The sequence below is a fragment of the Siniperca chuatsi genome, linkage group LG3, assembly GCF_020085105.1.
Source record: "Siniperca chuatsi isolate FFG_IHB_CAS linkage group LG3, ASM2008510v1, whole genome shotgun sequence".
NCBI classification, from domain to species: domain Eukaryota; kingdom Metazoa; phylum Chordata; class Actinopteri; order Centrarchiformes; family Sinipercidae; genus Siniperca; species Siniperca chuatsi.
In genome coordinates this window covers 12,406,272-12,431,918 of record NC_058044.1, presented here as the reverse complement: position 1 = coordinate 12,431,918, position 25,647 = coordinate 12,406,272, and the positions used below count along the sequence as shown (strand labels likewise).

The window sequence follows — 25,647 nt, the reverse complement described above, 5'->3', positions numbered from 1 at the left end:
TTAGTAGGCTGCTAATTTGAGTCTTTAAACACACAGACTATGTAGCCCAGTCATTTAGCCAACTGTAGACCTAATCATAGAAAAATGTTATATTAACTGTAAGGATAGGTTAGAGGTCCATGAACTTATTAAAATGTTTTTATCCCAAGGGTCCACATTTAATGGGCTAATCTTGTACATAAGATTGTAGGCCTATTGTACATTTTAATGTCCTCATTATTTAGGAAGATTAAAAAAAACAAACACAGAGGGTGTGAACAGTGTCAAGTGTCACTCTTTTCCTTAATTAGCCTATACTAAACCTAATTTTGTTGAGGACCACTTGAAACAACCATAACGACTCTTTGACCTAACCAGATCCGCCTTTGGAAACTACTCATGGATGTATTATAACTACAGCATTTGCTTTGGAGTCGGATCATTGCCGTACGTTAACCGTAGCCGTCGTAAAATGACGTGATTACGATGACGCGAGGGACATAAACGGAAAACAGCGGGCTTGTTGAAAGGAAGAAAGCGTTTTGGTAGTCATTGACAACTGTGTGATTCAGCTGGAAAGTTTGTTTTTGTTTTGTAGAAAAAGCTACAAAGGGTACTTTTAGTGGATAATTAGACTCCGCCGTTGAATCATACGTTGTTGAGGGCACTGACTTACGCGGAAGGCAGCAGAGAAAAAAAGGAAAATATGAATAGTTGTTAAGTGGCTAACGTTAACTTTAGCTAAGATAGTAGCACTGTCTTGTATTAGCGCAGTGCTGCAGAGCTTCTGCTAGTGTGTTGACATCTGCCTGATTAGCAAGCTATCGAAACAGGTAAGAGACAAACTGTGTACACTTTTCCTAAAGAGCGTCCAGTGAGCTTTATTGTCTCATCCTGCAAGTGTGCTAAAGACATGTAGGTTAACCAGTTAGCAAACGTCAGATGAGAAGAGATGAGCAAAGTACAAATCTCCTGTCAAGTCCCCCCTTACAAATGAACAATGTCATCGCCGATTAAAATCGAAGGGGCTTACATGCCGATAACGTGCCATCTGTATCTTTTTATCCACTGCTACAAGAGGCTCCAAACTGATGTAAGTTGTTATTTTGCTTCATTTGCAGACCCAAAATGTCCTCCAAAGACGACACTCGCATTCTGGTATTGGAGGAGCAGGTGAAGAGTTTATCAGATGAGTTAATGCAATGCCAGGTATGTATGAATGTGTATTCAAAGGGATGTGCACACACTGCTGGATTGTGGTATCTGCTATCTGAAGAATGTATTCTATTATAGGAAAACACAAATGGCTTGCTTCCTTATAACTTAATAACGCGATAACATGAAATTGCTCTAAAATAGTGACATTTTTCTAGTAAACTGATGACAGCAAGTTCAGTAAGCAAATGTCCAGTCATGTTGACATTTGCTCAGCTCATTAGATAAGGGTTTAAAGTTTTTAAGTATTAAGGTGTTTTATGTGTCCCACCATGATTAAATCATTTTGAGCTATAAGTATCTGACTGTGCACTAATGCAGCACTCAAGGTGAATACTATTTGTCATTTGCCTCTAATTAGTACATGAGCTCTTATTTTTACATATTTAAGTTGTTCATGAGCCTGATGAAGTGAAGAGTGAAATAAGTTGCTCTTATCAGTGTAAATATTTTAATGGGCTGAGTGTGCAGTCACTACCACAAACACATGTGTTTTATTTTGTCTGACTACATGTACATCTTACAGTTGCAGCCAGCACCTCTTGCTTTGCAGTGCACACTGTGTGCAAAGCTTTTGTTTTTGCTTTTTCACTATTTGTCATTTTTAGCATAAAATGACTACCCACATCATGGGGAGATAACAATGCATGCTAGAAAGTACATTTGTCAGGTTCATTTTTTGTTTCAGCTCCACTAACTTTACTTCAAAAGGCATGAAGTCATGATTATAGTTTTGAGGGTTATGACTAGCAGTTGACAGTTGAAATTGAAAGGCATATCAATTTTCAGGGAGTTAGTTATTATTTAAAGATAAGTTTTTTGTTTTTTGTTTTCTAAATTGCATAAAGCATATTTTAATTGTTTGGTTATCACTACTGTTTAGCTGCAAAAGTCTGTAAATGACCTGACCACATTGAATATTCAGCAGAGACCGTAAATTGTATGCAGCAAATATCTGCTACCAAAGTACATTTGAATCAATTGACCCCCCCCATTTTTCTGGTTATTCAAATAAATACAAACACATAGTCCACAAATTTGTTATGAGCAGATCTGAGAACCTTTCATCTTCACTTTGTGAGTCAGTGATTGAGGGAGGTTGTCCTTGCATACTCACCACCAGGTGGTGCCTAATAACATGAGTGAACTAAACTCAGCATTTCTCACTTTGCATATCCACAGTACCTTGCTATACAGGTAGGTAGACAGCTTGGGGGGTTAACAGATGATATGTTACATTTGAGTTTTTATTATATATATATATATATATATATATATATATATATATATATATATATATATATATATATATATATATATATATATATATATTATAGATACTACCTAGCAGTTGGGGCAGGAACATTTGGTGTGGTGCTGTTTGGCTATAACCACATGTGTCCCTGTTACCTTATTTATCCTGTGTATAAAGTTTAGTTTGTCATTCATTTGTTTCCAATTCGCTATACTGAGTATGAATAATTGACAGCTAAAATGCTCTAGACCTAATATAAAACCCCACCTATAAAAGTGCCACGTATATTTTGAGCCCTCAGTCCCTTTTTTACTTTTAAAAATGTACATTTATGAAACTATTTATTGGAAACTATTATGATATTTTATTTCTTGTTAAATGTTTCCTAAGGTGTTTCCAGTGTTGGGGCAAGTCAATTTGTATAATTAGGGAGTTTTGCTCACCTAACAACCCACAAAAAAGCGCAACTGCTGTGCATCAATGTCACCTAAAAATGTTCATATTGCAAGTTGTATATCTCTCTGAATTTTGCTAGCCTAGAAAACTCCCCATAATATTTAATTTTTATAACAGTGCTATTTATTAATAACACTGAGTGGGCCTTTGCCATACAAACATTTTGACAAGCAAATAAAAGCACCTGCAACAACCGTATTAAAATGTTTTTCAGTTGTAATGCACTACATTGTAGTACTACTAGTTTACCAGTGATATTTGTTCACTTCAGATTGACAGTCCCTGCTGCCCTACATTGAACTGACATGGAGGCCATCCTTGGTGGTCTTGTCTAGAGTAGAACATCAGTGATTCTGTCTATGTAATAGGGACCTTTAGTTGTGCGGTGTACCATTTAAATAGTGACATTTGAATACCATTGATGTCTTAAGTCTCTGGCAAGATGTACTTCAGGACAACCATTAACTACAAAGAATCTCATCTGTCGGCCAGCAAATGTTCCTACTAGACCATGCTAATTTTATTAATATCTGGCTAAATTCCAGTGGCTTTCTTTGGTATGTTTAGCCAATGGTGTTTCAGTGTCTAGATTCAAAATTAATAATTCAGCAATCATCAAACACACACTCAATGAATCTTTAAGTACACATACGGCAGAGGAGAGCTCTTGATGAGGGTCCTGACTGAACACTTGTCTGTGGAACAGCTAATGGCAGCCAAAGGCCAGGCAAGGGAGACCACCTATTTCAAGTCAACCATGCTGCTTAATTTCATCGTTAGCTGCATTGCAGGGCTGATTTGGTGAGAGCTCTATCCCCCTTCACCCTGCTTCCACTCTGTATATATACACAGACACACACACACACACACACACAAAACACAGATGCATACAGAGACAGAGATCTACAGTCCTTTCACTTTATATGTTCAGCATATGATCTTATCAAGGTCTGCTTCTGCCATTTTAGTAAATAATTGATTAGACACTTTCGAAAAGGGGGTTAAAATTCATGTACTAATTGGAGACCAGTAGCTTCCAGTGGGAGGGATGACTTTTATCTTATGATGATGTGAACATAATTTATCAGATAATTTTATATTAAGTCGATTTGGTATAATTCTGTCTTTTAATGTCAGAAAATGTAGTTTTTAGATGTCCCTCATTAAATGTAATGTAGCTTAAAAATGTTTGAAAAATCAGTGAGACAATTTGAATTGGAAATGTGTCAGGGGCTGGCTGGGTTTTTCTACTTGAAGATGACTCTCTCTGTCATCAGTTTTGAATTTCTTTGGGGCTAGTTACTTTGGAGCTGTAGTGGAAAACATATCCAGAGCGCAATTGAATAATAAAGAAAATGCAAGCTCGACTGCTGTGTTTTGATTTGGATATCAGTTCTCCCCAGTCATAAATAGTGCATAATGACAAGTGTCAATGCTTGCTCCCCTTGAGTCGAAGGTCACATCTCAGCGATGAGGATTCCTGTTAAGTGAGGCTCATGATTAGAGAGGGCAGGCCAGTTCAAAAACTATTTTGATCAAGATATTTAAATTATTGATTGACTACTTCTGTCGTATGCTAATGTTATTGAGCATCCTATTTAATTTTTTGTTTTTCAGTGAGAAAAGCTGAGATGTGCTGTGGCTTTCCTTGTACGCTTCACTGCATTTTGAGACACATTTATAAAAAGCAATTTATCTCAATTAGGAATAACAGCTGTTGACTCGCTGAATCCTTTATTTTCACAGGCAGACAAGGAGTTTGTGTGGTCCCTATGGAAACGCCTGCAAGTGGCAAATCCAGACCTGACCCAGGCTGTCAGTTTGGTGGTTGAGCGGTGAGTAGATTCATCTTTCAAATTGCTACCTGCGAGGCTCAATAGCTGAAAATTCCTTTATCTCACAAGTGAAGAGAAATATGTGTGAAAGTCGTTCAAGGGGTGTATAAGGCACTTTGGCCATTCTACTGGGGTTACGATGGAATCTGGTGCAGATGCTGATTTAAGCCTTCTTATCCCCGGTCTAGCAGTTCAACCATGGAAACCCTTTTAATGAAAATACTCTTCCTCTGCCGCACCCATTCTGGACAGTTGAAACACTCCTGCCAAATACTTGTCTTTATCGGATAAATTGTGAGATTGAATATGACCTCCCTTGCAGGGTGGCTAAGCCACACCAAACGCAGTGGCATGGGAACTTTCAGAAAAGAACAGAGGTTCAGGTCTTTTCACAGTTAGATAAATTAAATATATTCCTCCTTGTTAGGAAAAAACTATTTGACTTTAAATTATCTTTGATGCTGGTATCACTGCAGTTTGAACACTGGTTGTTTTTTCCACTTACATATGTTCTAACTGCCATTGAAATTAATGGAAATCTGCATTCAATACTTACGTTTTTACTAACTTTTTCCTTTTGAGCATATTCTATATTGATATTTTCTCTTTCATGGGTGCATATCACATACTTTTTGAGTGTCTAACAGCTGTCAGTTAGACCCTTAATAGGGGTAAAATACAGTGCAGCAGCGTGCTGAGAGTTCCTCAGTGCCTGTGCCTCTCATTCCTTCTCCACACCCTCTTCAGTTCCTTTATAGCCCCATAGGAAACCCATCAAAGTATGTTGCTCTGTTGAGACTGGTGGGGGAACATGTACCCAGAGAGTGTATGTGTATTGTATCACCTGATGCACAGGAGGATATTGACATGGTAATTGTGTCGACTCCAGTCAAGGGCTGGTGCCCACTGGGAACTGCCATTCAGCCTCCTCTCCCCTTCCTGTGTGGATCTTGTAGAGTGATTGGTTGGTTGCTCAGGACATGGTGAACGCAGCCCAATATACAAGGAGATGTAGCTAGACCAGCCTGCGTTCCATTTCCTCCAGGGACACCAGATACTTATTTCAGTGTCTACCAGGGGGGACGACTGATCAGAAGAGGTATAGAGACGAGAGAAAAGGCCTCAAAGATAGGAGGTGTAGACGGAGCAAGTGATGAGTGGAGGGAATGGGTGGCCCCTGGTGGCCTAAAGCAGTTGAAACAAACAGGTCCCCAACTGATGCCTTGTTTTTGTCTCCCTGAGAGTTCATTATGATAAAAGAGGTGTTAGAGAGAAAAGTTCATTGTTTGGTGCAGCAGCAGGATAGTACAGTAGCTCTCCTTTTACATTGAGCATTTTCCTTTTTATTCACATTGATAGTTCTTTTCTTTAAGTGGAGTTTTCATAAAGTATATTACTTTTTTATTCTTTTACATTAAAAGAAAAAAAGAATATTAATTGCCTATATGTAACTTGCCAAGAACAGCAGGTGCACAAAGAATTTGAAATTGATAGTAGGAAATTGACATTTTACAAGACGGTTACAAAGTGCAGGATTTACACTGAAAGTGTGAACCCACATTATTACTATCCAGGCATACTGTATGACACCAGACCAATCAAACTCACTAAAATACTGTATATACAGATTTCTGCTATTTCCACTGTGATTCAAAGGTATGAAACAATTACATTAAATTAATTTTTTTTAAGGGGATATGGGTCCTTTTTTAATAAGCATGGTATCTGTTGATCGTTGAGGATATACTTTTCAACCCTATATAAATATATAGATATGTTTTCTAACCCAATAGTCTCAAGTCACTCAATTGTAGATGACTGTGGACACACACCTATTCATTTTTCTTTTCTCTTTCCTCTAGTGAGAAGCACAAAGCTGAGATAAAGGACAGGAAGGTGTTGGAGATCCTCCAGTCCAAAGACTACAAAATACAGGAGCTGGAACAGGTACAGTACAGTTTGGTCTAACATGTTGTAACTTTCTGTGTTTAGCATTGTATGCAGAAGGATGCTTCAGAAAAACAACTAGAAATCTCTAATCAGATTATATTCATAAACTGAATCTGCTTTTTACAAAAGGTTTGACATTCCTTTATAAATTGACCATATTTGCAAATCTATAAATCTTCTGCTGTCGGCCAATGTTCAGCTCCAATGGAGCAACGTTAAACACCTTGGCCAAAGGTCCAACAGGAGGGCATTTCTCATTAATTTCTCCCAACCACACTCTCTAAACTAACTAATCTCCAGACTGAAGCTTGCTTATATGACATTTTAATCACAAGCATTTGTTTTATATTTTTTCTTGTTTTGTCTTTCACTGAAACTGTTTTATTTATTCAATTAGTTTTTATCTTTCATGGTCCCCTTTTGCCTTTTCTAGGTTGTCATTAAAAACAAGTGTTTATTCTTAGCTTGCTTAAATTTCATACATGTAAAAATCAATAGCCAACAGAATGTATGTGTATTTTTAACTGAACACCTCCAGCTCTTTCTCTCTTACCTGCTTTCTTTTGCACGTCCCCTTGAGTAATATTTCTTGATGGTATGATGGCCTACGATAATGACATCACTAATGTAATTTACTCCAAATCATCATCCTTTCACTGAAGCATCTGTCAGTCTCCTTCATTAGTGTCCCTCATCCAGAGTCATGTTCATTCCTAATGAGACTGGCTGTAATGGAGTCATCAGCTTGCCATTACCCTCCTCAGCCATCTTAACTCCGATCCAGTCGATGCAGTAGTTGTAATAGTAACTCATAGGAGCACAAGATATGTGATTACGTCAAAGTTTATTTCAGTGTAATATTTGGGCCTTTAGTTTGAGGGCAGTAAAACAGCTTTCTCTCACAGGTTTCACACAAATGCGAACAAAATATCCCGTAAGTAAAGGGACTTATACTATAAGTATAAGTACTATAGCACAGCCCTCTTGATAGGTGTGACCATCTTGATGTGGATTGTTAGTAATTTATTGTCATTCTCTCCATATACAGTATTCAGTATACAGGGGAACGCTGCGGTGTACACAATAAGAACAGATACAAATTAAAAAAAAAAAAACAAGTCAGTAAAGTCCAAGTAGTATTATGTTGAGTAAAGTGTGATGAATGGAAAGTGCTGTCACACATGTAAAGATGTGCCTCGTTTCAGTAAGGAAAACAGTAAACAGTAAAAAGTTCTAATGGATAAAAATGTACATAAAAATAATGAGTGATGCATTAGCACCCAATTTATGACCCAATTTCCAAGCAAATCTCTCAAACTTTATTTGTATAGCCTCTGGATAGGACAACATCAACATTGCTACAACAGCCAAGAGATTAGGGTGCTATATTATATGAAAACAAACTCACTGTAGAACATAATTATTTATAAGATAAGAATATAAGATAAAGAACAAATGTATTAAGTGTGAGACACTCTGTAATGATGTTAGAATGTTAAAATGTGTCGCAGTTGCATTAATGTCACTGTAAATTCATAATCCACTAAGTTTTAACCCACTATAGCTATAATATGAAAGTAGGTCTGAAAGTAAAAAGTAAGTGTGGCCTATTTATTTTGCCTCTATAAGAAAGGCCTGCTTTAGAATATTATGCACGAGAAAATGTATGTTGTTTTACGGTAAATGCCACTTTAGAAATTAAATACTTTCCTTTTTACATTGATGTCAAACCTAGATTTTCCCTGAAATTTTATTTTATTTTCCAGAAGGCTCCACTCAAAAAAGATGCATGTATGTTATGTTATTACATGTCAGTGAAGACTGCTTGATTTTACAAAGGCTTGAGTGAACTGAAAATTGTATTGATCTTCAATGCAACTTTTATTAGTAGCTTAAACTAATGGCTGGCGGGCGGACAACTTACCACATCTAAGTACATAAGTAGCCGCACATTCTTAATCTATTTCCGTCAACTTTACCATTTCCTCCAGTGTGTCAAACTTGCGTACCAACCTTCTGTGCTACCACTCTCCAGCTGAAGGCCATAGTGTACTAATTTATTCATTACTCTATATCCAAATTAGTTTCAAAGTATGTGTAAAAGTATAAAGCTGTTTATGTCTGATCAGCTGATCTGATGAATTCCAAATTTTCTTTCACAGAAAATCCAATAAACAGGCATCCCAGGGGTCCTTGAAATCCTTGAAAGTTTGTGAATTTGAGGGGGGGAAATCAAGGCCTTGAAAGTTTTTGAAAATAGACATAAATAGACCTGGGTCTCTGGGTCTTTGAAAGTGCTTGAATTTTATATTTTGTGCAAGAATAGAAATTGAAGTTCGTTTGATATATATATATATATATATATATATATATATATATATATATATATATATATATATATATATATATATATATATATATATATATATATTTTTTTTTTATATATTTTTTTACTAACATCACTGTAACACAGCAGCACAATTGAGAAGTGATCACATATTCAAGCCTCTCTCTCCTTTTAATTGTTGTCTGTGAGCTTCTGTAAAGCCTGCTAGTTCTCATTATAAAAATTCTCAGTGCCGTAACAGTAATTAACCTTGATTCGTGTCTCAAACTGCCATATTGAGTCCTTGAATTCGAAGGAATTGGGCCTGGAAAGTCATTGAAAAGTCCTTGAATTTGATGTTTAAGGAGATGTGGGAACCATGCATAAAATGTTGTTAATGAATTCTTCTATTTTCATACTTGCATGCTTCTGTTTTCTATGTGTTTAGAAAGTGTCTTGTTCTCCTTTTAAACTTTTGGTAAAGACAATTGCAGACTTGTTGAGAATCCCATTAAGAGCACTGAGCTCTGTGCTGTGTCATCTGGCCCTCTGAGAGTCATCAACTCATTCACAGTCTTGAGCCATACATACTCAAATAGTAATAAAAATGTTTTTTCATAATTTTTTTGGAGATGTGATCATCCACTGAGTCCACATAGGATCTTACACTCCTCTTAATATCTCCACTCGCCAACTTTGAACATGTTATTTTCCTTCCTATTCTTGTTTTTTTTATTTCACCTCCTTCTCTATATACTTCGCTATTCCTTTCCATTTTTGTAACATAATTAGCTTTCATTTTTGAAGTGCACTGGGAATTTTCAAATGCTAATCTTTCTGTCCTAGACCTCTTAACTTGGCGGAATACCCCTTTTTTCTCTTCTATCAATTGAGCACTACTGGGGTTCAAATTGTTCTTGCCTGCCTCATTATCAACGTTTGAATTTATTTTCTGCTCTCCAGTATAAATCTCTATTAAAGCCCCTCTGTTCTTAGCACGGTGAGCTAGGAGTAGCGAGGAACGCTAAATCCACTATCTGGATATATCTGAGCGATTTTCCCTCAACATGGCAATTAATTGCATCCCAGAGCAGAGTGTTATCTGAGAGGAGGGTGTACCCACAGAAGGTTCTGGATTACCAGCCAATGCCAAACCCCAGCTGATGCAGTGTTAAGAGGCCAGCCTCCTCCTACTTAGGCCGCAAAGGCTGCCAAAAACATGAAGTGAACATATACCAGCACCAAAAGTGGGTGGTCATTAAAATCATTGTACCGTTTCGGCTGTCCTCTGGTTCGGTGAACCTTGTGAATCATTAAATTGATCATGGAGCTTTATGATATTTTGCAACTCAATATAGATATAGTATCAGTTAGATCTTAATAGTTGAGTGTGTGTGGTTGCTTTCTGTTTAGAGCTCCAACAGTTAGTGGATTAGTCGATATGTCAACTGACCGAATATTAATCTGCAACTGTTTAAGTACTTTTTAAAACAAAAATGTTTGATCATTCCTGGTTCTCAAATGCCTTAACATTATTGTAACAGATATAGTTTTGGGCAACCAGGTTTTATGCCTGATAAATTTAAACTTGTTGGTTTTGTGTTATTCAGGCCCTGGTCAGGACAAAATCCAGACCCTAATTTTGATTTGAGTTTTCCAAGATTTAAATGCATAATGTAACCTGTGGTTCTCCTTTTCTCTCTCTCTTTCTCTCCTATCTGTGTCGTTCTCTGTCTTTTTTTATCTGTCTTGCTGTCTGCCACAGAAAGTGACAGGGCAGCAGCAGGAGATTAACAACTTGGCACAGAGGAGGACGACAGTGGACGAGGAGAGTTCCTTAATGAAGAAGGAGCTGACAGCTCTGCGTGAACAACTGGTCAATAAGAGTCAGGAACTTAAGGTTGGTGGAACACATTTCTATGGCAGTCTGGGTCTCAGAGTAGAAAAGTCTCTTTTCTGTGTGGCACTTCACACTACAAGTCCCCGAGGCTAAAGCCACAGGTGTTTGAATCATTTAGAATAGAGTGTATTGCTCTCTCTTGAGCAATGCCTCTTGAACACAATCTCTATGTCTTTGTGTCTTCTCTTGCTTTTCATCCTCACCCTTTCTTACTTTTAGCTTTCTTTCTTGCTTCTGACAACAGAGAATACTTAACAGCTGGAAAGTGTGTGTGTGAGAGAGAGAAAGAGGGAGAGAAAGCAGGTTGTTAACTTGCAAATAAATACTTAATGACTGCTTCAGTGGGGGAAAGTGAAAAGTGTGCATGTTATGGTGTGGCTTCTCCCTAATTATGCTTAGATGGGACCTGGCTATGATTAATTGATAAAGGAATGGTCCTTACACAGTCTTGGTGAGGTCTCATGGCGAGAAATTGTGGGGGACAGCATCAAAGGAGACCCAGGTTGAGTCTAATGGGTCTTGCAGCATGCACCATTCTCATTAGGAGCCTGTCATTAAAGCCGACAGACTGGCCCCTATACCTGCATGAGCCCAGCTCTTGCAGCACGGCTCGGCCCACACCAGCCAACATCTGGCCACGTGGGCCCAGTCATACAGCACAGGTGACCTTGGCCAATCAGCGGCCCATGCAGGGGGCTCCCGCTGCAAAGTCGGTCCACTGTTTACATATTCATTTCATCCTCAACCCCATGGGTTGCTTCTCTTTTTGAATTCTCCAGCTTTCTTTCTTTATTTTCTCAGTTTGAATCGCTACTTTTGCTGTTTCTCTCCTTTAGTCACCATTGTTTATTTGGCCCTCACGACCCCCTACTCTCCTCCTTACACACACACACACACCTCTCTTATCCAGGAAATGAAGACAGAGTGTAGGAGGAAAGAGGAGGAGGAGCGGCAGGTGGTGAGGGCTCTAGAGGAGGAGAAAGAGGGATTAACTTCCCGCTGCGCCGCCCTGCGAGCTGACCTGGAGGAGAAAGAGAGGCAGACCAACAGCCAACCAGACCAGAGGGATGCTGCCCAGGCCAGAATCAAGGTATGAACACAGGGACAAGTCCACTTCAGATACACACACTCAAAGTCGTACAGGACGGGCCCCGACCTCTAGTTTTCCCTTTCTTCAGCACACCTTGAATTCTCTGATCCCTTATACCCTTTCCTCCTCAGCATGTGAATATAAAAAGATGACTGTTGCAAAGCACACAATTTAAAAATGCAGGGACTATATTCAAAGGGGAACAAAATATGATTTAACATGGGGGAGACAGATCTTCCTTGGTTGGGGTAAAAAATTAATTGAGCTGACCACAACGGAAAGGAACTTTTGTGAAGTAATTTGCATGTGTGGGTGCAGGAGTTTGTAGTTGTTGCAGAGTTTTCTGTCATTCATTCTTCCCAAATACAAGCAGGTAATTTTCTGAATCTGTCCATTGCTCCAGTCATCATTACAAATCATTACCTTCCATCTCTGTGGACATGAATAATACAGTGATTACACAGTGACAGCAGTGTTGCTCCTTAAACATTCAATCAATCAAATCAGAATCAAAGTCCTTGAAGAGTTTTCATTCACATTTCAACCTGCAGCCTCTTGCCATCCCCTTACAGAATCAGCTGCCTGCCAATACTAAGAGTCTCAGGACGTAGCAGCAGCAGAAGAGCCTCACATTCTTCCCCTTCCTTATAGACTAATCGTTATGAAACACATTGCTACGCTAGTCAAATGGAGTCAGACAGAAAGTCTTGAATAAGTCAGGGCTGCAGAGTAATTACACTTGGACAGGATAAAGCCCAGCAACTAGTCTATGCACATCCATCACAGCCTAAGACACTCCACCTGTTTCTCATTTTTTGTATCATACATTGATTTGAAAGATGGAGATAGAGAATATGGGGTGTGCAGTGGATACATCATGCCAATTTGTTTGACATAGTAAAGATTTGTCCAGGAATTTATAATTTAATGCAGTGCATGCGTAGGTAAGGAACACGTACTGTATAGTTTATTATATTTTTTAACTAAGCAGGCAGTGGACAAAATGAAAGAAACATCAGATAATGTGATAGCCCTAAAGCTGATACAAATGTAGTGATCCTCCTTATTATGTTCACTTATTTAATCACTTAAGAAAGTACCTACTTGACAGTACAAACTATGCCTTAAATAAATTACCACCAAATTCAACAACAGAAACAGTTTCATCAAAAGTTGTTTTTGTTATTTTGTCCTCCCCATGTATAGACACCAAACAAACTTGATTGCTGTTTTAAGTACTCTACGTGTCATGGCATTTTTTCATGTGCTTTCTTATAATTGCAGATGACTAATTAATTTTTCATATTGTTAATTCTGGCCCAGTGATACACTATTTTTAATGAAACACTCATGGTTTTGAGACCTTTGTGTCTTTGATGCCATGCAATCTGCCTTTCTGTACTGGTTTCTTCTTATTAAGGAAAGGCTCTCACTAACACCTTGTCTACACCTGCTGCACAGCGAAAACAGCCAGCACAATAGCAGCAGCTGCAGTCCTATGTCAGTGTCTCTACTGGATCTGTTCAGCCACAGTGCTACTGTGCACTCAGAAGTGTTTTGACTGTGCTTACAGCCCTATGCACAATCAATGTAGTTACATGAAGAAGTTAGAAGGAAATAGATTTGGAGCCTAAAAAGACACTTTAGGTTGCTGTTACAAGCATAAAGTTTAACAGAAGTGTGAGCTGTTATGCAGCCAGTGTAGACAGCTGTATGGATTAAAACTGAAGAGTATCTGTTTCATCAAATGGATGTGAGATGGACAACTAGGAATTATGGCTGAAACATGTTCGCTGTGGGCAGCCAGTAACAGCTAGGGGTTGTTTAATGTGCGATGTTAACACTTTGTCACACTGTGAAATTAAACATTTCTGATTCCAGCGCAGAGTATGTAACCTCACTAGTCTGCAGTGGATTGAGGACTGGGCCATGTAAAATGCAGCATAAACACATAGTGGAGAAATTCCTCCACATAACACAGAATGGGATTTTTAAAAAAGCGGAGATAAAAATGTATCGATACATTGTCTTTATTTTATACTCAAGTGCAAAAGCACATAAAAAGCAGTATTTTGACCCTCTTAGCTCATCGTCAGTGCCATTACTCATTACTAATATATTGGGAAAAGTCTCTCAAATTTCTGATTGTTCCTTTTATTTTTCTGAAAGTGCTTCAAATGTGTTGTTACTCTTCTACAACAGGAGTTGGAGGGGGAGCTACACAATGCCTGGCAAGAGTTGTCCAGCTTGCAGAGCCACAGTAGCAGTCTAGCAGCCCAGCTTTCTTCCAAAGAGAGGGAGGTGGCAGCGAAAGAGGGGCAAATCATTCAACTTCGGTGAGCCCTACCAACAGGAGCATTGCCCAGTACACCTCAGTGTCTGTTTTCTTGTAACAACCACAACTTTATAAATGTTGTTGATTTTGGGTAATTTAATTTGTTAAAGGACTTGAATGCATCTGTCCTGTGCAGACATATGTGTATATATCCCCTCACATGTGTTAGTGTGTGCAGCAGTTAGTATATTGCTCTGTACGCCATGAGGCTTGTGGGTGACACAGATTTCTTCTACTCTGGCTCACCTAAAGCCACTTGATAAGCCCTGCATAGTGGATGTGCTTTAAAAGAGGGAGAAAAGGGAAACGCGGCAGGCTTTGGCTAAGCTTTAGTCGATATGATAAAAACTGTGAGAACCGTAGGAGTCTTAGTGGTAATCTCAACCTTTTTTAACTACTTTTCTGTTTTAATGCCAGAGGCACTCTGACGTGTCAGTCACACCAAGGCTGGAGACCATTCTTAAGGTTTAAGCTAGGTGATTAAAGATGATAATAATAATTTTATTTGTATATGTCCTCATAAGTTACTTTCTGGTAATTCCATGGGACAGAAAACAAATTTCAGAAATACACTTTGATGCTGATATTGCTATGTTGAGGGAAAGTTAGACATTATTGAACAACAAAAGATCTAATAAACTTATCATTGTCTTTCGTTCACCATAATATAACAATTTATTTTTCAGTATTATTTGAATTAAGTGAATAAGTGAATTACATCTAAATCATTCATCAGAAATAATCAATTTACATTAATATAATTACTAAATCTAAAAAAAGCAATAATTCAATATCCTGATTTAATTAAAGTTCTCTGGCCTCCTCGCACCCTTTAAAATATGATTTCTCTATATTTATAGGCTTGAATTAAATCCAAAAATCTGGACATGTAATTTCACTGTGTTAATGGAGAAAAGAATGGCAGTACTTCTCTATTGTTATACAATATTTTTACGTTAACAGTCACAGCACATGTGCAGTATGAATTTGTATAACATGTTGCTTGTGTGTATGTGTGTGTGTAGTCGTGACTGTGCAGAAGTGCATACCCTGTACAGACAGAGTACAGAACATGCAGCAGAGCAGAGTCATCTAATCAAGCAACTGGAAGGACTCAACTTAGACACACAGAAAGTCCTGAGGAACCAAGAAGAGGCACATACTGCTGACACCACCTCCTATCAGAGGGTACTCACACATACACACATACACACACACACACACACACACGCCAAACCTCAAACTCATCATTATTATTACCACTTTGTTGCACTCCACTCAGGCCTCACCCGCTGTGGTGATTTATTTCCAAGCTAGCTGTAACCTACAATTATTTGACTAGTGCCAGAAAAGAGGGACTTTTCTCACAGTATCCTGTTACTGTGAATGGGTTCTCAACCTACCATCCCTCTCTCTGATGACTGTACAACTGTGCCATACACAGCACTACATAGGGAGGGGGATAGGGAGAGATTTTGGGCAATTATTAGTCATAAAACATGAATTTTAAGGAACATTTGGTCTCACTTCATATTATCTTCTTTTTGTTGTCTTTTAATCCTTCCATTTTTCCTTTTCAGACATACTTTGATGATCTTAGCATATGTCTTTCCTATTAGTATGGAAATAAGAAAACATTCCCATATGAAAACATGCCAGCCTCATATCTCATGAGTGGTTTTGTCTCATCTTCCTCCATTTGACATGCCATCTCTGGTTGACTTGACCCATTCCCTTGCCTCCTCACCTCCCCTCCTGCCCTCCCCCTGCTTTTCCAACCTTTTTGTCCTATTTGTGTTTGTTGACAGCTGTACAAGGAGTTGAGTCAGTGCTACCAGGCCCTCGTGTCTAGTGAGGACAACCTCCGTCAGAGTCACCAGGAGCTCAGCAGCCTGCTGGCTCAGAAAGACCAACACATCCTGCAACTCCAGACCCAGCTACAACAGCAACAGCAGGAACAAATACAACAGCAACAGGCCGAGCACACGGCCCTTTACCCCTCACCAAACAGACAAACCAACTTTAAGGTAAGTACCCTTCTCATTAATCACCATCTCCCTCACAGAGGCCCTCTCTTTTTTGAGTTTATCAAGTGCATCACAACTCCAGGCTAAGAAGCGGTTTTCTATGATGCCTGCTCTGCTGCAGAAGTTGTTTAACTTTGATATTCATTTGTATGGATATGGACAACATAATATGTATGCTTATAATTCCCTGCATAATGTGTTTATGCTTTTTCCTACATAATACACATATAATGATACTTCTCTCAATCACCTGTCTGGAGTTAGTGTCCATACGGCACTGTGTAGGTTGATTAGTAGGCATGGCCTGTGGTGGTGGTCTTTAACTGAGAATCACTCTCTTAATATCGCTCTAGTTCACCCTTGATCTATCATCTCTCAGTGTCTTTCATGTCAGCTATCTGATCTTCTCTAGCTCTCTGTCCTGGACACGCGTATGACCTCTCAGATTTACTTACTTTATCTTTCTATCCTCCCACCCAAATACCTGGAAGTCCTTTTATCACGATCCGGTCAGATAGCAAAGATAGATTAGAGAGGTGATTTAATTGGAGTCCAGTAATGTTCTTGAAGATGATGTTGGAGTTACAGTTCTATCAGTCAGCAGTGGTTTGGCTTTAGCTCACTACCTTTTGAACTGTCACCCCAAGGCAATAGAGGCTCTATTATAAAGTTAATGCTGCAGCCACATTTGTGGCTTTTAACAACTCCTAATGATATGGTGATAGATGTTTCTTGGACCACACAGTGTCAAAGACTTGGTTGAGAATAGTAACAGGTATCCTTACTTGTACTCTTCAGCCACACAACCTCATTCCATCAACATTGTAGGGCAGTGCCCTTGTTGTTATAATGAGTCTCTCAATCTGTTCCGCAGTATGACTTTAGCTTCAGTTTAAACTACGTCCTATTCCATATAAAACAACTCTGTAGCTGATGCCGCGGAAGATAATATTTTTGCAGCAGTTGAGTAATTTCTGTGCCTCCGCAGACTGTAATTGTTTTAATTTGATTGGTTGATATTTTCTGACAGTGCTGCCCCCAGACTGTGGAAGTTAAAAGATACCAGCTCAAATGTTAAGTGAGTTACAATCACCCTGTCTCACTTAACCCTGTTAATTTAACCAGCGGTGAAATATAAATGGATCATTTAGTCAGTAATTAAATACAGTACTGCAGTGTTCCCCCAGTAATTAATACTACATTTAGAGAAAATGCAGTTAGTGCTGTGTGTATTGTGGGCACGCATGTGTGCATACATGCATGTATGAACGGTATGTATGTGAGTGTATATATACATATGCGTGTTTATTTTATCACACTGAACATGCTCTCCACACTGTCTCTTCCCCACCCAGGTCAGAATGAAAAAACGGATCACACATTTCCATGGCTGAGACGTAATTACAAAAATACCTTGTATATAACCTATGCTAAGAATTTATATTAACTTTTGTTTACTGAACACATGTAGCTGCTGTCTAGCTGATTTGTTTCTTTAACTTTCTTACCTACTGACATCAAAGTGAACAGATCAGGTATCCCAAGGTATAGCACTCAGTCAGGAGGGCTTTCTGTTTCCCACTCTGTAATTTCACTGACAGGTTGTGCGTATGTGTGTACATGTGTGTCTGCGTGGGTGCGTGTTTGACTAAAGGTGTGTGTATCCGAGCACATAATCACAAATTCTGTAACAACTTCCTCCCGAACACCTGTTAAATTCTAATGCTCAGGTTGTTAAGGCAGATTTGATTTTAATTTTAAATGTTTTGGTGGAAGTTACCATTGGAGGTGATCAAAGTGCTGATCGCAACAGGAGCACAAGGGGGAGACGCAGCGCTCATTTGAATATGGACCAGAGCGACTGCTTTGAACACCCCTCCTGCAGTGGTTTTGTGGGGTGAGAGGAATAACACCCATTGTGTGTTATACTTCCATGCTGTGCACCAAGATTGACTGTCTGTTCTTTCCTGGCTTATGTCAAGTTAACTCTTTACAGGAAGCTTAACTAGACTTTACAAAGGCTTAAAGATGAACAATGTCTAGAGAAACCACAGTTCTGCCTTGCTGTCAGTTAATATGAGTCATGCTATGATTTTTGGATATTGTTACCTCCTATATCAATTAACCTGCGGGGTCAGCACTAGGTTGAAAAATTAATGTTGCTTTTCTTTTTTTTAAATGTATTGTTTTAGCTCCACACAGAAAAAATATTATTCTTGTACCTAGGTCTAAACTAACGATTTTTATTATTGACCAGAAAAATATTGGAAAATGCCCATCAGTCTGCCGGAGCACAGGGTGACACCTTCAAATGTCAGAAATATTCAGTTTGAAGTAATTTAAAACAAAGAAAAGAAACAAGTCATCATATTGGAGAAGCTGGAGAGTGATAGGTGTTTTTTGCTTCATACATAACTTAAACGATTAATCAATCATCAAAATTGTTGTTGGTCAGTCAACAAATTGACTAATTGTTTCAGTACTACTTGCACTGTATTTTCAAGAGTGTTCTGTAGTGTGTGTGTGTGTGTGTGTGTGTGTGTGTGTGTGTGTGTGTACTGAAAACAGTGAGATATCTCCATAATGTCAGACTGGAAATGGCCTCATGCCCTGATCTTCTAGCTGTAGGGCCTGGCCAATGATCAGATACCTGGGTGACCCCCACACATAATGAGATGCAGTCTGAACAAACTGCCAGGTTGGGGTGGTTTGGGTTGCCAGGTTGGGTGGTCACCATTACAATCTAGAGGCAGGGAAGAGCCCTCATTCGTGGACAAAAAAATAGCTAGAGTGAACATTTAACCATTTACAACTATCTCCCTAACTGCATCATTGTATTTATAGTAGTTTAGTGTTTGGCTACTGTTGTGCTGTGCGGTGATTAAAGACCAACATTAGAATCCATAGCAGACCTCAGGCTTTCTGGAGCCGTCACCACAGTAAATGAGTGGTAAGTTGTTAATTGTGTGGGCAGTCATTCAAAGCACTGGTTATTCTCTCATCAGCATTGGAAAGGGAAAATTAGGCATGTTCATTCACTCCAGAAAAGTTTAATGTAAATACAAGAGAAAGAAGCCCCGGTGTCTTTTAAATGTTTACCGAAACTTTTTTAATGTACCTTTTTCACAGAAGACATTTTTACAGTATTTTAAAAGCACAGGCGTAAATAATAAAATTAATTATGGCTGAATTCCATTTAGCTGCTTCAGTTTTAGGGGCCTGTTATTGTGCACGCTGACATGCATGCATACTGCAGCTTTCCTTAGAATGGAGGAATCGTGCACCTGCATCATCATCTCACTTTCAAAATAGTGTTGCACTCACATTTTGATGCAGTTTTAGCATACGATACACAAAATGTTGTTAATACGTTAAAGTGTCTCATATGGGTTTTATAGACTGAACCTAAAGCACGGAAGCAACATTTCCCAATGTGACCAGGCTTCTCTCCTTTTTTTTTTTTTTTTTTTTTATAAATTGAAAGAAGCCCACATGGTGCATCTCCCTTAGCTTGTTGAGATGGTTTTTAACATCTGCTTCTGGCTTGTTATTTATGTTAGCCAATCTAAACGCTTTTAGATGTATAATTAAAGTGCTAGTTACACACACATATGCGCATAAATACACCCACTGCTTTGCCGGGTCACGTTTTGCTTAGGTGAGGCATTTCTTTTGATCATCACCATCATCATTAATAGCAACCATCAAGTGAAAACGAAACATTGAAATTATTTTTTCAGCCATGAGCTCAACAAACATATATATAACAGAGTAAGCCAGAGGGTTCTCTTATGTATTGTTATGTACTAATTTAATTTGAGCCTTTTAGTGTGACCTTTCAGTGCACCTTAGAACAGTTTAAGATGAGAGGGCACTTTTAATCTTCTCTGCTGATGTTCAGTAGAATGTAATGGAAAGCTTGTATAAGTCAGATATTTTTGAATTGTCTTTCACTTGGGTCTTGTTTTGACTCTGGCTGGTCTTCAGTTTTTTTCCATCTGGAATGCCACTTCTTTTAGCTGAACTGTCAGGACCTCCCTAAGAGTATGTAAAAAAATTTAGTGCAACCTGCTGCTTGTATTTACATATGCCTCTTCTCTTCAAATATATCAGTCATCCTTTCCTGAAAACATTGTGTAAAGGTTATACATTCAAATAATGCTTACTGTGTTCAGTAAATAGCGTTGTCAACATGAGTTTGAGTATGAGCGTGTGTTTGGAGCTGGGCCATGTCCAGGACCAGAGACATACTAATGACATAGACTCCAGTGGTGTGTTTTACCAGCTCAACTGCTCTCATTAGATGAGAACCTCTGTATAGCACAGCTCACCTCATTAATGAAGCACAGCCATGTGCCGCTGAAGATATACAGTATGCACTCACTCGTTCAAGCACATACACTCGGGTCAAACAGACTGTGTGGGAGGACTCAGGGCTGTGTACACACACACAAAAACATACACGCGCCATACATCCAACTCGCTGTGTGCTGTCCTTCTATAAAGTCCCTCTTCACTGCACTACCAGTTGACACACGCTCATACATATATGCACACACACATTCTTTGAAAAGTCACCATCTTGAATACAAAATGTACTTGGCCTGGTGGGGGGGCATGCACCTTCTAGCCCTCACTTCTAAAGCCTATCCAATCACTTTCACAAATGCTGTCGCTCCACAGATGTGTGTGAATGCGATTGTGTGAATATGTATTAGTGTATGCATGTAGTTGTAGTGTGTGTGTGTGTGTGTGCATGCGTGCGTGCGTGCGTGCGTGCGTGCGTGCGCGCGCGCGGCAGCCCCTCCTGATTATAGCTGCTCCATAATTAACAGTGATCAGATTTGTTTTGTGGCATAAATGGTGCATGTGTAGAACATTAGGCCTGGCAAGTCTCATTTCACATTCAGCTCAAGGGCTCGGCAGCAGACGGGTCACGAGCTTCAGGGAGCACAATCACAAGCCTCCCTCCATATGGTCCTGCCTGCCGCATCCTCACCAGCGAGGGCCGCGAGTGCCAGACAAGTTCCCCCAAGAACCTAATCGTGTTCAGTAATTACCAAGACCGGCTTTTCTCTTTTCTTTTTTTTCCCCTCTCTCCCTCAGCCTCCCCCCAATCTCTTGCTCTTTTTTTCACTGCACCTGCATGCTCTCTTCTTCTCTTTCAATCTCATGCTTTCTCCCTGCCCATTGCTTTCACTTTGCTGCTTGTAATATGTTTATTTTTTCCCTCTTAAATCTTTGCTCCTTTACTTTCTCACAGTTTCCCTGTTTTTCTGAGGTTTTTTGCTGGATGAAAATCAGGATGGGGATGAGAGAGACTGTGAGAGGGAAAAAACTCACACTCCCACATCAGTTAATTTCTAAATTGCTTTATGTGTCTGATGCCGAAAAACCCAGTCCGTCCTCCTGACTGCCTAGAAATTATAAATAATTGTAACAGATGCGCCAATATGGCTGGCCTCCAATAAACGAGGCCCCAGATAATTTGACCAACCCCCTTTGACAGGCCAATTTAATAAAACATGAACAAAATCTTCCTCACTAATAATTTATCATCCCCTCTCCTCCCCTTTGGTTAAAGTTGATTACCCTGGCAGTTAACAAGGTCACACCCAGATGCTGGGTTTCTGATAATGCAATCAGGACTCTTTGGAAAAAAGGTGATGACATCCTGTTCGGTTTTCTTCACTACCTGACCTCCTAGTAAAACATAGTTGTGAAGGCCTCTGTTTGTCAAAAGGCTTTGATTTGATGTGTTGAATAGATGTGTTGTTGATTGCAGCAGGTGATGCTCTTTTTTTAGTGTTTCACACCTTTGTATTAAGGATTTAAGAAAAGAAAGGTGAGAATATATGCACTAAGGTGATGGAGTCAAGAGGTACAGTATGTGGTGAGTGTTAACTTCAAGATAAAGTACTCAGGCATCAATTAAGCTTATACAACTATAGAGTGTATGTGTCGAATGTATCCTGTCGTTTATAGTCGTCCTTTCTGTGAACGCATACCACCATATAGGGCTATATGAACTGTTCATAACAGCATCAGAAAAGGTGTGAAGATAGAATGTCACATTTAAGTGACATGGACATTATAAAATCAATACTTGGCACGGTTGTATTATAGGAATGTACATGCGTGAGTGTATGCATTTGTTGGTGTGTGTGCATCACAACCTACTCCTCTGTGGGTGGGCCCTCTGCTTTATCCTTGTCCCCTTCAGTTTGTTGTGGTAGTCTGGCTGTTAGCACTGGCTAACAGACACTGATAAACAGATGGGCCATGATAGCACACACACCACAATACTGGAGTTGGTAGATAGCTGTCCCACTGCCACATGACACATCTGGTTATTGACTTCAGCATATGAAAATGTCATGTGGACATCCAGTATGCAAGGGTTAGTCTATTGAACTACTTGAAACTCTGTCAACTTGTCAAATTTCTTTGAAATAATTTTGACAACTGCCGTTGATTTAATCAAAGGTGGAAATATGGGCTGCTTGGTCGCCCACTAGTTTGTGAAGACATGAGTATGTCTGTGATCTGATTGTGGGATCATTTCTTACTTTAACATTGCATTATGGTCCATTGAGATGACTGTCACTGAGCAAACTGGTATCTCCGCCTTACCTATAGATTTCTCCCTGTATACTGTAATCTGTAATCATAAGAGGAAAGTAGAAAGTATACAAAGAAGCTTTCTTGCGCTTCAATTTCACAGTGTTGAGGCTTTCTGTTTTTCTGATGTGTTAGATTGCTGGAAAAAAACCTTAAGTTGTCTATCCTCGCCTCACCTATCTTGATATCTTACGTCTGGATTGTAACCACCATTTGAATATAAACTGATGTTTTGCCTTAACTATCAATATTATTTTTAGAGTTTAATAACTACTGAATTTACCATTATATGTTCCACCCACTGATTTCAACACAGAAAGTGACTGAATGGTGACTGAATGGCTGTTTGGTATAATTGCTCATAAATGCTTGTTTGTTTCCCTTTTTGTTTGTTTTATATTTTTGGTTTTCCAATAATGACCAACAGTCAATAAAAACTGTTGCAGTAAACATTGGCTAGGAACCTATCAGAGCAATATTTATTCCTTTATTTATATACTGGTTTTGGTTACGCTGAGGCTAGTATGCGATTTTAAAATAGTGTGAAAAAAACTTTTCAAGATGTCATGACATGTCACAGATTATGTTCATTAATTACTTTTCCTTATCTACATGAGAACATCGTCCTGTTGAATCTCACACATGTTGAACATATTTACACTAATCCAAGTGTCAAATTACTGATGTGTCAGTTTGGAGTATATTGTAGGCAATGATACAATTTTTTTATATGTGCTTTACAAAATCTCAGCTGCCCAGCAAACCAAGTCCTCTTAACTTTAGATTCACTATTTGTTTTGTCACTTTGCTCTTGCTCTCTGCACGTATAGGCCCGTCTTGCTCTCTCTTTCTCGTTCCTCACTCACAAACACAAACACACACACACATGCGCTGTCTCTTCTCTTACAGGCAGTGGTGTCAGAGCAGGTTGATGCTGCAGTTCAGAGGTCTAGCCCTGATTCTGACTGGACCTCCACCCGAGGCTCAGATCCCAGGCCAGAGGATAAGACCCTTCAACGCAGATCCACCAGTTCCGTTAGAAGACAGCAGGTATGTTAGCACACACTACTGCCAATTATGTCAAAGACAGCACATGGGTGAGCAGCTAACATGCCCACACTTATCCATTACTACTTTGCTCAGATTAGATCAAAGCCATAGAGAAGGGATGTGAAGGAAATGGTCTGTTGAGAATCATGTGATTTATCAGACCCTGCCTCTGCCAACCTTTGTCCTGAACTCCCCAACACACACACACACACACACACACACAGATGACCCTCCTACTGTGACCAGGCCGACGTGTGCTGCTGGTTTCACGCATGCCTTGGGCTCAGGCACTGGCTAATTTACCGCTTCAGCAGTACATTATGAACAAGAAAGAAGCTTTTGATCTTCTCAGTATTCCACTCATAAGTTTGGCAGGACATGTTTCTAGATGGCCTCACTCACTCTAAAGCTGGCCTGATTATAGCTTCAGTGGAAGTGCTTCTGTTCTGGCAGTTTATACATGTAATGTAATTATTTTGTACAAAATAAGTAAACAGTATTGATGTCATTTGATGTGCTTCCCTTTTCTGGAGGCTCTGCTATTTTGCCCTAGGCCACACACACATATACACACACAATCTCTGTCTGTTGTTAAGCACCCACTATTAATGATTAAATAATAAAGAAATGTGCCAATTTTGATCCTAGTGCCGATACTTAAAGTTAGAGTGGGACTATAATGCATTTTTCACACAATACATTTTTGATACCTTATTACGCTGTGAGTTTAAATCAGTGTGTTTAACACAGTGTTCACATGCTGTCCTATTCAATAGGAACCAAACTTGACTAAAATCAGTCTATCAAAAATGTCTGTCAACTAAGATAACCTACAGTGAGGTCACTTTTTTAGAATTTAACCTTTTCAATATCTTTTCATACCTTTTGTGAGCATAAAATGCATATTGATGGCAAATATCTGTATTTTTAGGACACTTAGCCCTCTTATAGTTATTTTTGCCCATGGCCACACACACACACACACACACACACACACCATGCATCTATTGCATACAGAGTCCACCGAGATTGATTCAAAATTGCATATTTTCCTGTCCTGCTCACATTGACACCGTTTAACTAAAAAATGTATTTGTTGAATATTTGTTGAAATCAATACTATTTTATTTTATTCAGTACAACACAATTTCAAATGAAAAATACAGTAGGATTGACAATGGGAAAGCTTTAAATTGAATTAAGCTATAATTAAATTAATGTTTAAGATATGATTTTTGATTTAGTTTTCACAGTTCAGATTCATTTTCAACGCTGTCTGCTTTTATTTCCTGAGTGATGATTACAAAGCAGTCATCTCTATAAGGCTGCTCCAGTAGGACTGGACTAACATTCTTCACTCAACCAGCCAACCATATGTCACAGTGGCATGTTCATCTCTTCAACCAATATTTAATTCTCCCTCTCCCTACTAAGTCAAAAGAGTTGTAAAACCTAAGGTCATTAGCTTTAGGTAAATTAACATCATATCAACTTCATCAATCATGTTAAACCTTACTGTTATTAAAAACGTGAACATTTTGAGTAGTTGTGATGCTCCAAAGAAACCATAAACCTGTTATGCTTCTTTACACTCCATTTAAACAATAA

General features: G+C 39.0%; 1 protein-coding gene across 3 annotated transcripts in view; it reads left to right on the top strand.

Moving 5' to 3' along the window:
• The first annotated feature begins 456 nt into the window (after positions 1-456).
• The window catches only part of cntln (centlein, centrosomal protein), an 86,013-nt gene continuing 60,822 nt past the window's right edge, over positions 457-25,647 (top strand). For 2 of the 3 annotated variants that reach the window (XM_044189951.1, XM_044189950.1), the window contains exons 1-10: positions 458-812; positions 1,101-1,188; positions 4,652-4,740; positions 6,603-6,687; positions 10,782-10,916; positions 11,827-12,006; positions 14,209-14,342; positions 15,367-15,529; positions 16,150-16,368; positions 23,899-24,039. In XM_044189951.1, coding sequence (XP_044045886.1) covers positions 1,108-1,188; positions 4,652-4,740; positions 6,603-6,687; positions 10,782-10,916; positions 11,827-12,006; positions 14,209-14,342; positions 15,367-15,529; positions 16,150-16,368; positions 23,899-24,039 — 1,227 coding nt within the window. In that variant the 5' untranslated portion in view covers positions 458-812; positions 1,101-1,107. Of the gene's footprint in view, positions 813-1,100; positions 1,189-4,651; positions 4,741-6,602; positions 6,688-10,781; positions 10,917-11,826; positions 12,007-14,208; positions 14,343-15,366; positions 15,530-16,149; positions 16,369-23,898; positions 24,040-25,647 lie in introns of all 3 variants that reach the window. The other variant, XM_044189952.1, reaches the window with a different exon arrangement.